Source organism: Zeus faber (assembly GCF_960531495.2).
Source record: "Zeus faber genome assembly, chromosome: 18".
Lineage (NCBI taxonomy): Eukaryota > Metazoa > Chordata > Actinopteri > Zeiformes > Zeidae > Zeus > Zeus faber.
In genome coordinates this window covers 22,200,556-22,213,235 of record NC_137210.1, presented here as the reverse complement: position 1 = coordinate 22,213,235, position 12,680 = coordinate 22,200,556, and the positions used below count along the sequence as shown (strand labels likewise).

The 12,680-nt window shown below is 45.2% G+C and overlaps 1 protein-coding gene across 1 annotated transcript; it reads left to right on the top strand.

Annotated features, from left to right (window-relative positions):
* Positions 1-2,089: 2,089 nt before the first annotated feature.
* On the top strand, positions 2,090-5,025 carry mstnb (myostatin b; the record flags this gene model as incomplete). The annotated part of the gene is made up of 3 exons (XM_080018556.1): positions 2,090-2,525; positions 2,934-3,304; positions 4,528-5,025. The coding sequence occupies 3 exons, from the start codon at positions 2,090-2,092 to the stop codon at positions 4,906-4,908; spliced, it is 1,188 nt and encodes a 395-aa protein (XP_079874682.1). The 3' UTR covers positions 4,909-5,025.
* Between the last annotated feature and the right edge of the window lie 7,655 nt (positions 5,026-12,680).

Below are 12,680 nucleotides of genomic sequence, written 5' to 3'. Positions count from 1 at the left end.
ACTACCTCACTCTATTCACATTCACATGCCACTTTAATTCACATGCCACTTTAATGCACATATCTGTATATGCATAGGCATATTCCCTCTATCTATTCCATTTTATTTCATTTTATTTTTATTGTATTTTATTCTATATATTTTTATCTTATTCTATACGTATTCCACTTACTGTATTACGTTTTAGGAGTCAGTTAGTCGGTCTATTAGAAAGGAATTTTCTATTTTTTATTTTATTTTTTCCTAGGACATAGTGTGCTATCACCGGGTGCGTTGCATTACATGTCACTGCATATATGTATGAAAGTATGTATATGTATGTGACAAATAAAAATCTTAATCTCTGAATCGAAATCAAACAAAGTGACGCGCTTTGCGCAGTATATGGAGAAGACAAGGTGCACTGTCGGGCAGTCCGTTGGTGCCACCTTGTGGTTAGGATAAAAACTCCACAGTGGACCAAGCGCAGACCTTTCAAGTTAACGCATGAGCACTTTCTCTGAAATGTACTCATGGTATTAAAAGCAAAAGTACTTGTCACATCCATTTCCCTGAAGTACGACTGTGCCCTTTTCTGCAGGTGAGTGCTGATGCATATTCTGATTACAAGTATATAGGTGGTGTCATGGTCATTTGCAAGGATATTGTCAAAGCAGACCCGGTAACAAAGTCCTCGTACTTTAATAGGGAAAAGTAGAAGTATGTTATGCCATATTATAGGCACTAGCAATGCTTATGACAAGCGCTTTTACTTGTAATTACTTTGAGTACATTTAAATGCCAGTAAAAGGTCTGACTATTTCATCCACCGGTTCGTTTTCTCACTGACCACAAGGTGGCACCAACGGACTGCCCTACAGTGCATTTGGTTTTTTTGCAAATACAAAGTGCTTCAGTTTGTTATCCAGCCAATTTAGGCAAAGACTCACCCTACAGAACGTGGTGGCCTGTCACATATGTTTGCATTTTGCATTCTACATCAATTATTAAGCTGTCTCGGTGGCGGGTCCTTAAAAAGTCTTAAATGTCTTTATAAATATTTGCTCTTAAAAATTATTAAATAGTCCGAATTTTAAACATGACAACTGATTGTATTATCCATATATACGTTTTTGGCAACATTGGCCAAGGCTTTCTGCATCGGAATCTGCATTTCTGGCGTTGTATAACCCCAAGCCCACTGCTGAAATTAATACTTACCTTCACACTTACCTGGAGAGAAGCTCTTCATTCTGCTTACCTGTCTGAGGAAAGGTACTGGTTGGATTTATTCCAGTTCCTTATATCTTGCCTTCTTATCCCACCTCAAGGAAACACTTATAATATAACCTACCCTGTATCCTCCTGATACTCACCACTGCCCTGTACAACAAATTGTACCTGCAAATACTTGAATGAGATAGATATTTGTGGATGAAGATTCCATTGGTGGATGGTAAAAAGTATTGTCATTGTTGTTGTTTTTTGTAATATTTCCTTTCATCGTACGGGCAACATGTTTTGCAGCCATGCATTGTTTAATTTAATTTATTTCGGGCATTGAAAAAGTACGATTTTTACATTTAATCGAATTTAATTGTGGATTAAGTGCTTTCAATTAAATCACATTACATCAACAAAATCAAGGACCTGGCAGTGAGGTCGCATTCCTTTAAAATAGGAATCCAGCAGCAGCAGCAGCAGCAGCAGCAGCAGACACGTTCAGCACGTGTTTGTGGTCCTGTTCACCATCCCTGCGTGGGTGAAAAAAGTCTGTCACATCATTGTTGCCGGTCCAGCCAATCATAGAATTTGACGACACAAAAAGAGGCAAAAGTTGGAGTATAAAAAGGTGTATTACGCCTAGTGTCAGTGTAGGACATCAATCTAAATACGGTTCACTCTCCTCCAACTCCAACGCACGCACACACACACACACACACACACACACACACACACACACACACACACACACACACACACACACACACATACACGCACACACACACACACGCACACACACACACACACACACACACACACGCACACCAAGGAATCCTTATTTTTTTTTTTATTTTTTTTTTTGTTGTTCTTAAACAAACCGCAGACCATGCATCTGTCCCACATCCCGGTCTATCTGAGCCTGCTGGTCGCTCTAAGTCCAGTGGGTCTGCAGGGGGACCAAACCAGCACCAGTAACCAGCAGCAGCAGCAGCAGCAGCAGCAGCAGCAGTCGCAGCAGCAGTCGCAGCAGCCCGCAACCATAGTCGCAGAGGACGCGGAGCAGTGCTCCACCTGCGAGATCCGACAGCAGATTAAAACCATGAGGCTAAACGCGATCAAATCCCAGATTTTGAGCAAGCTGCGGCTCAAGCAGGCTCCCAACATCAGCCGGGACGTGGTGAAGCAGCTCCTGCCCAAGGCGCCGCCGCTGCAGCAGCTCCTGGACCAGTACGACGTGCTGGGAGACGACAGCAGGGATGGGATTATGGAGGAGGACGACGAGCACGCAACCACGGAGACTATCATGTTGATGGCCACCGAGCGTAAGTCTGACAGTCTTAATCTTGGTTTTTGTTCTGTTTTGTCGGATAATTCATTGATGGCGAGACCCAAGGCGCGCCGCGGCAGCGCGTAAATACGCACGGGATACAGCGCTTTTATCTCAGTTGTAACTTCACTCACGGACCGTGGACGGTACTTTTACAAGATCAATAATTAAATAGTGTATAAATGCTTTGAATGACCTGATAATCGTTTTCCCCCGTTGTTTTCTAAACTTCAATGGTTACAGTTAATGCGTAAAAGTGTGTCCAAAATCCAGACGCGCTGTTTGGACGGTTTGGAAAGACAAAGAAAACAGAGCCAGTCATAAGCGTTTTTATTTCCATCGGTTGTATGGAAGGTATCTATATTTGATCTGTTATCTCCTTCTCTCCCCCGTGTCCCTCCAGCCCAGTCCGTCGTCCAGGTGAACCGGACACCGAGGTGCTGCTTCTTCTCCTTCGGCCAGAAGCTGCAGGCCAGCCGCGTCGTCCGCGCCCAGCTCTGGGTGCACCTCCGGCCCGCGGACGAGGCCACCACCGTGTTCCTGCAGATCTCGCGGCTGATGCCGGTGGCGGACGGGAGCCGACACATACGGATCCGCTCCCTGAAGATCGACGTCAGCGCCGGGCTCAGCTCCTGGCAGAGCATCGACGTCAAGCAGGTGCTGGCCGTGTGGCTGCGGCAGCCGGAGACCAACTGGGGCATCGAGATCAACGCGTTCGACCCGAGGGGGAACGACGTGGCCGTGACCTCCGCGGAGCCCGGGGACGAGGGACTGGTAAGGACGGCGACCCGTCTCCATCCGTTGTTAACCAGCTGCTTCAAAAAGGGCGCATTTGTGGAGCGGTCCAGGGGGGTTCCCAAACTGAGGTCCGCGCCCCCCCCCCGCCCCCCCAAAAGGGTCGTCGCAGGAGTTGCATTTTTAAAATGTATATATCTAATGTTGTTTTACACGTTTTTATCTGTTTATGTGGGGAAAAAAATATAAAAATGTATTTAGATATCTCAGTCTAAATCCGTTTTGTGGAATAGTAGTAATAAAAAAAACGCGCGAAACAAGTACATTTAAAGTAGTATTTGATATTGATATTTGTTTATATTTTTATCGATGCAATCTGTTTATACATTTACTCAACTAAACTACTGATGGTGAGTTTTAACTGCAGTTTTTTCCGCTTTTGTCAGTTTAAGTGAAATGATGAACCATATGGTAGTTTGTGGGCAGATAATGTATATACATTTTTGGAGGGGAGCCAGTCAGCCAGGGCTCAGCCGTCTTCCATAAAAAGCTGAGAACCCCTGCACTCGTCAGGGCTGCAGTGGACGATAAAGTCCTTAATACAACAAATGATTTGCTCCTATCTAGACCATCCCATAAGGATTACGATTTGTTGGTCTTACAGTTCAATCGGAATTCTGGGAAGAGTTGAGTCGATTCTCCAAAAACTCCCCGCCTTGTAATTGCCGTTAGTTGGCTCGAAAAGCCGCCGTGTTCAACGAGGCTTCGCCGAAACAGCGTGCGGTTAGACGCCCGTGCGTTGCACAGGAAGACGGGGGAAATAACATTCAAACGACCAACACAGACGCCAAGTAGGCGCTCACCTGTGTTTGGATGCCGGCCCAGTCCACCCATAATCTCAAACTCATTGCCTGATTACATAAAATTTCACCTGCCTCGAATTCCTCACAGTCCTCTGTTGACTGTGCAAATCAGAGTAATTGCCTACGCTCACTCTCGGTGACAAACGCAACGTGCTGCCTAGAGACTGGCGCTGGGTTTTCGCGAGCTGAACTCGAAAGACTGAAGCTCCGTGCGATCTTATCTCTTAAAAAAAACAAAAAAAAAAAACAACCTCCAGGTTTCACGACACCGGGGACGGCTTAAAAAACCCGTTACCTGGCTTGATTACGGTTATTTTCTCGTGCCGCATTTGAAACAAAATCGACCCCGGTGCCGTTTCGAACGCAATGACCCAAACCCTGCATCGATGTGCTTTTCAGCAACCGTTCTTGGAGGTGAAGGTCTCGGAAGGGCCCAGGCGCACCAGGAGAGATTCGGGACTGGACTGTGACGAGAACTCGCCAGAGTCGCGGTGCTGCCGCTATCCGCTCACGGTGGACTTCGAAGACTTTGGCTGGGACTGGATTATTGCCCCCAAGCGCTACAAGGCCAACTATTGCTCCGGGGAGTGCGAGTACATGCACCTGCAGAAGTACCCTCACACCCACCTGGTGTACAAGGCCAACCCCAGGGGGACCGCCGGACCCTGCTGCACCCCCACCAAGATGTCCCCCATCAACATGCTCTACTTCAACCACAACGAGCAGATCATCTACGGCAAGATCCCCTCCATGGTGGTGGACCGCTGCGGCTGCTCGTGAGTGGGGCAGGCGAAGCCCTGGCCAAGTGGGGGAGGCTGCGGCTCGGTCCGGTCTCCCAACTTCAGACTCGTTGACACGCGGCCCAATCCTCCGTTAACCAGCGCTTTCCCGCAGAACACGGTGCAATATAACCAGAGTAGAGGCAACAAAAACAGCCTTACCTTCCCGCTGAGCAGCGCTTTCACAACTGACAAATTGCATTCTGTTGTTTTGTTTTTTTTGTTTTGTTTTTTTTTCGTTTTTTTTTTTCTGTTTTTGTTTCCTCCCGTGACGTGACGTCTTAGCTGCAGAGGCTTGAGGTCAGATGGTTGCAGGAACACATGGTGGACTTGGAAGTGGACGTAGACAGAAACGGTAAAACCATCAAATAAATTATCTCTTCTCTCTCCGCGTCGTGTGCATTTACACGCCGGCCGAAACACACTCACGCGTATCGACGGCGCCCACACTCGCCACTCTCCCTGCCCTCGCCACGCGCCCACCTCGACTCCCAGACCACTTCCAAGCTCGCGCAGCTTTAGCTAAACTGTAGTCGTGCGATAATCATTTTCGCAAATATTGTCTCCAGAGTTGAAGCCGAGAATCCTCGTGGACTTTTTGAAAGGGCTTGAAAAAAAAAAAAAATAATAATAATCACAGAGCTGAGGACTCTTAAAAGCTATATTTCACATTTACCCAACGGAGGTTTGTAGTCGCCGTCGAAGGTTCCCTTTTTTTGTTTTTTTTTGTTTTTTTCTGAACACCTAGTGGAGGAGGTGTTGCTCCGATACAGCCACAGATATTTGGCAATTAAAATCAACTAATTAATGAATTGAGCGTAAATCCTGGCAGGCACGCAGGCAACTCCCGAATGTTGGTAACAGCAGCGGACCTTGACGGTGGCTCACGTGGAGAGATTAAATTCTCCCAAACTCGTTGAGAATGGTGCGCGCTTTAAGGCGACACGGCTCCATCCGAGTGTAATGTTCTTTTCACGTGCGGTGCCACACACACTCTCTCTCTCTCTCTCTTTCACACACACATATACAGTGTATATATAACTGAACATTGCTCCTCTATCGTACAGCCTGTCCTCTATCCAACAAAACAGCCTGCCCTGCCCGACACACTTGAATTACTCTGATTGTGAACTCACATTACTGGACAGAAGGACTTGAACTGAAGGCACAATGAATGCAGTCTACACAAAAAAAGATGTGTTTTAGACAGAGAAATCGATTATTAAGATGTATGAATGTTGAAAATCACACTTAAACTCTGTCTTACAAACAACACAGTTTGCACTATGGCACACCAATAGAAAGCATTGGTTGCTAAAAAAGTTGTAAAAACTGATTTTGATATGTTTGCTGATTTGTATTGTATACATATGCCATTTCCATTAGCAGTTGCCTATTCTGAACCACTGTTGGTAAATGTATAAGACCACAAACTAGCAAGAAAAAGATGTACAACAGCAACTCTATATACGTGTTCAACGAATAAAGTTTCCAGCTTATTTGTTAAGTTCTATTCCTTCAAGTAGCTTTTCATTGTTGCCGTTCTTTAACCTTCTCCATCCCTTACAGAAGTGCACTCCACAACAGCCTCACCCGGGCCACGCGTGTGGATCACGGCATGACCAGCTTTAGTGTCGCATAACAGTTATTGATGACTCCCATGATCCATGCTGAAATTCTCATCGCAATGCATCGATATCCCTTTTGCCTCATTTTTTTTTTTGGATAGTGCCACAACCAAATCCACTAATGGCCATCCTGAGGGCAAACGGGCCCCGTCAAAGGCATGTTCATCCCGGGGATAGAGATGCACCTCACGCTGGCCAAGTGATGCCCCGACACACACAATTCAGCCCATCGTTATTTCCAAACACATGGTATGAAACAGAGGAGCTCCTTGAAAAAGCGTGTGATTAGGTGACGTCTGTTTGTGCAGAAAACCTACCGCAAAAGGACACTTGCAAAAACGGTATCGCTATACTCTTATTTATATAAATTTTGTTGAGTATAATTCTGTTTTCCCCTCGCCGTTTTTTTCTTTGTTTGCGGACTTTTCGGAGGTCACATCCTCTAATGAGAGGATGTGACTTCTAGCTGCTCGGACAGCGGGAGTCTTGACTTCCGCCCAATAGAGGGCGAACCGAGCACCGCCCCCGCCCCCACCACCACCACCGCCACCCCCCTCCAAGAGTCACTTCCCTTCCTGCTGGGAGCTGGAACGTTGCCATGGCAATCAGGCGCACCGGACCCGGGGTGAAGTGGATCTGCAGAACCTCTTTTTTTTTTTTTTCCCCCTGGGGAAGGTTTTTGAAACTCTATCCCTCCCTATCCGAGCTGCGCCTGTCCGCCGGCAACGGTGTGAAATGCCAAATGAATGGAAGGCTCAGCTTGACCTGGGTTCGTTCTCGGAGGTGAACGCACTGGCTTTAATTAGAATTTAAATGTTGAGCAAACACGCGCTGGAGGAATTGCAGAAACGGAAAATCAACCCTCGATGGCAAGGCAAGTTTGTTTGTATGGCACATGTAATACACAATATACAAGGTGCTTCATATAAGGCACAAACATCTTTATATAAAAGCCAAGAAGAATAAAAGCATCAAAATAAAAAGTTTAAAACAGATAAAGACATTGAAATGCATTTCAAAAAGGCCTATTTACATGGCAGGACACAAACCGGCACCATGTTAAGACTACATACAGTCTAATGCACATAGCAATATTATACAAACAATGTGCTTTACTAAGAGGACGTAGAGCAGAATCCTCAAATCTCCCTCTACTTCTGTCTACGCCTGTTTATGACCCGTGTAATATTCCCGAGATCACTACCGGATGATGGACGGACCTGGCTGTTTTTTTCTGCTATTTGGACAAGTAGAAGATGTCCAGCTGATTGCATTTCAACCATACTGTTCTAATGACTTCAAACGAACCCTCTTCATTGTTAAATAAAAGTAATAGATCAGGTTGTGCCTGTCAGTACTTGGACTATGAACAGTTGTTACCCAAATGCATGCTACCATTTATCTTTTGTTTTAGCTGGATCATAGTAACCAACATTTTCCAGTGTTGTTAATGAGGTGTGGTGCGTTGATTTGCATGCCATAAAGGTTTGTGCTGGAGGAGTATAAAAGCATCATTATGATATGCTATAATATACTGGTAATAAACCTCAATGGTTATGTTGGATGGCAGCCCAGGAGGTACACATGTGAATGCGTGAAAGCTTTAGAAAGTGATAAATTTGACTATTATCCCTTATTGCCTAAATGAACAAGACCATTTACTGTATTCACATGCATTTAATTCGGAAGCATTTTGATGCAAATCTCCCACTAGGACCCTTTAATGTGGTGGTCTACTAAGTCCAATGTACTGTAATGCTTGAAGGTACCAAAGATCATCATCACTACCCACATAATTTAAAAAAGGTCCACTAGTCTGGATACAGGGTTCTTGTGCGAGAGACAAGAGTTACAGTTTTTGAGTGGACTGGCGGTTGGTCAATAGGGGGCACCCCCCCCACCCCACCCCCACCACCACCACCACCACCAAAAAAACCCTTACCCTTACATGGTTTCATAGAAACAGTTTCAATAATTGCCTTCTCGGTTTCCCATGTTCTCAGACACTGCATTTACACTGCTGTATCATTGCATTTTATATCATATTTTACACCAATCAGCCACAAGATTAAAACCAGCGACAGGTGAAGTGAATAACATTGCTCATCTGGTTCCAGTGGCACCTGTCAAGGGGTGGGTTGTATGAGGCAGCAAGTGAACAGTCACTTCTTGAAGCTGATGTGTTGGAAGCAGGAAAAATGGTCAAGCGTAAGGATCTGAGCCTCTTTGACAAGGACCACATTGTGATGCTAGACGACTGGATCAGAGCATCTCCAAAACCACAGGTCTTGTGGGCTGTTCCCGGTATGCAGTGGTTAGTACTGATCAAAAGTGTCAAAGGAAGGACAACTGGTGAACCGGTGACAGGGTCATGGCACCCAAGGCTCAATGATGCACGTGAGGAGTGAAGTCTAACCCGTCTGGTTCGATCCCACAGAAGAGCTACTGTAGCACAAATTGGTGAAAAGTTAATGCTGCTATGATAGAAAGGTGTAGAACACACAGTGCATCACAGCTTGATGTGTATGGGGCTGTGTAGCTGCAGACCGGTCAGAGTGTCCATGCTGACCCCTGTCCACCTCTGAAAGCTCCTACAATGGACACGTGAGCATCAGAACTGGACCATGGAGCAATGGAAGAAGGTGACCTGGTCTGATGAATCACCTTTTCTTCTCCATCATGTGGATGGCCGGTTGCATTCGCCTAGTTCACTTGGGGAAGAGATGGCCCCAGGATGCATTATGGGACGAAAGCGAGCTGGCGGAGGCAGTGTGATGCTCTGGGCGATGTTCTGCTGGGAAACCTTGGGTCCTGACATTCATGTGGATGTTACTTTGACACGCACCACCTGTGGCAGGACTACGGTGTGTGTGTGTGTGTGTGTGTGTGTGTGTGTGTGTGTGTGTGTGTGTGTGTGTGTGTGTGTGTGTGTGTGTGTGTGTGTGTGTGTGTGTGGGTGTTATCTAGTGTTGGGTGTTTTTTTTTTGTTTGGGACCTACCCCCACCCATTGCTTTTATTTAGTTATTTAGTCCAAAACAAAAAAAAATGGGCAGACACCGTACTGTGGTCTCGAATTAGCCCATCGTATTACTTTTTGTAGTCTTATTACTTTTTGTTTACAGATTACATAAAATCTTCAAACGACATGTAAACAAAAATGCATTTTTTAAACAAGTGCAAGATGGGTTTACTTTCAGATTGGTCATTACAATAACGTGAATTAATTATTATATAAAGCATGAAATCTATGGTTACAACAACAAAAAATGCCGGTCATGACATGAATGTCTTCATCCACCGTGAATCAAGCAAACCCGTGCGAGCGGATTTGGGCATTCGGGTTTCGTAATCCGTGAGCAGCATTACAAAACCGCGGGCGTGTTCCCCTCCGTGACCCCTGCGGGGCGGCACCGTAACAACCCGCTCTGCTGATTGTAAGCAAGGGAAATGATGACCGCACCCGCTACCCGAGCCAGCTATGATGAAAATGTTTTTTCTGTTTTGTTTTTTTCCCCGCTGATTAATTTGGCCTGTTTTCTGGGATACGGCATTAATACCCAGTCTATAGGGGATATTAACTGCATGCGATCTTTAATTTTAACCACCCCGCCCGCAAACTATCCACAAACCGTTACAAATATATTTTTTTTGGCCCTTGACTTTGTACCCGGTGCCCACCATGAATCAACCCGCCCCCACATTCTCGAGCAGCACGACAGAATGTGTTGCGTTGTGCAGCTGTAGGCCTCCGACAGCGTGTGTTGCAGGTGTGAAATACTTTCAGTTGGCACATGGTGGTTCAGTGATCTCGTTATGGAGAATTTGCACGTCATGTTGTTCAAAACCTAAGCGCTGTCACGTATTTCGTACGGGCAGCTGTCGGTGTGTGTGTGCGTGTGTGTGTATGTGTGTGTGTGTGTGTGTCGCGTTTGCGAACACACATCCCCTCTCGTCGATGCCTGTACATGCCCTCCCCTCCCAAATATCCCCACCGGCCACCGCTGCTCTCACAGGTGAGAACCCTTGCCTCGGCCCGGCCCGTGAGGGGCAGTTTTTTGCTTGCAAATATCCAAATAACTGGTTTTAAAATGTCTTGCTCTGCGTGATGTTCCAGTGAATGTGTGAGTGCTTCAATGTTTTGTTTTTTTTTGTTCGCATTTTTCTGATGCCACTTCCGGCAAATAGGACGTAAACATCCGGCCCCTTGTGCGACGTCAAGACCCGTGACGTGTCCCTGAGGAAGGATGCAGATTGCACCCTAAGCCGGTCCATAGCGTAGCCTCTCACCTGTTTGCGAGAATATCATAACGAAATCAATGAAGACCGTTTCTTCCTTTGGTTGTAGTCGCCGGGCGCTTGTTTCGTGGCGCGTTACGTGAACGGGAGAAAGGGAAAGGTCTGGCTGGAGGGCTGCTACATCTGTCAGAGCGGGACTCTGGAGAACCGAAGCCGCCAGCGACATTCCACCTCTGACAGGTGAGGAAGCGAAAGGGAGAGAAGGGGAAGGATGGATGACAGGGCTGGGGAGGGTGAAGCAGTAGTCCAAGGCAGATGGAGACCCCGTTATTGGACAAGGAGGCTGTTGTGAAGGACCCACTGAATTTGAATGGACAGAAGGGGCATTTCCGTCAAATTCGACATTCTGCCGGTGCACGAGATGCGTGTGGGAATGAGCTTCTGTAAATGGCGTCGAATTCTTAGAGCTGCAGTTACGGGGGTAGAAAATATTCAAAAGCCTTGTGTAACTGGGCACTCCAGTCGTAGCTTTGCTGACCATTCCAGCCATATACACACTTCAGAATCGGAAGGAGCCATGCTATTCTCTACAAATTGTAATGACACAATTTGCACCAAAGGTGATTAATATAGAACATTATGGAGCAACCTTTCAATTCCCTGTAAATCTATGGCAAGGCCATTATGATTCCCCCCACATCTGGACAAATGAGTGGGGATACCCTCGTCGGGGAGTAGGGGAGAGGAGCTCGCCAGGTGCATTCAAAAACATCTGGTGACTTAAACAGATGCACAAACGATGCCATTTTTCTGGAGAAGTGCTGGTGCTGACAGGTCCCACTGTGAGGGAGGACTTCCTCGATATCAGCATGGTTCAGGAGTGAGAGCGATGGGTGAAGTTCTCAACGCATGCAGAGATGGACTTGACGTGACCAAAGTATTGCTGATGCTTAAAGGCATAGTCCAGCAATAGTCTTTTCCTGTCCAGTGCAGAGAGTTTTCAGAGAAAATAACTGACTAATTATGATCAGAATCACAATCGCTTTTATTTCCCTGCGTACAATTGCTTATACAAATATTAATTTCTTCCGGTGAGGTTTGGTGCACTCCAGTACAGGTCATAGTATTAGTTTAAAAAAATGAAAAGCTTAACAGTCTGCAAAAAAAGGAGAATAAAATAAAATAGGATACAAATAAAAAATACAAAATACAATTCATATTAAATGTCAGCTATATACATCCAACAAATTCTATAGCCAAAGATACAAAACAGAAAAGTCAGATATTTAAGATAAAAAAATATACAAATGTATGCAATACTATACTATGAACAGGATAAATTACTGTTATGGTAGAAAATTATAAATTATAATATGTATTATTACTATGTGCTAACGATGTATTACAGTGGGGACAGTTTAACACCAGCGTTATTATAATATTAACCTAAGTAAATAAGATATTCCTGTTGCATTTATTTATGTGCGGACACTTCACATTGAAAACCCAAGATTATCTGAAAACGGTTTAACCAAAATATTTATCATATATATTTTTCATTATACTGAAATGTCAATAAAATCTAAATCCTAAAATCCTAAATCCTAAAAATATATTTTTTAATTTTCGTTCTGTTAGGAAACGGAGTAAAATAAATACATCTCCAATAAAAACAGTGGTTTTTTTTTGTTTTTGCCTGCTTGTTTTCGATTTGAGATCGCGGTGATCGCTTCTGAACTTTGGATTGGTTGGGCAAGACGCACGTTAAATGCGTGTTAATGGCGGATCATCAATAATTCAATAATTATTGGGCCTTGCGGAAAAAATAAAAATTAATAAAGATTGCACTGGGAAAGCAGGGTACCCCCAACCACCGGTCCGCGGCCCGGTGCTTGGGAACCTCGGTGC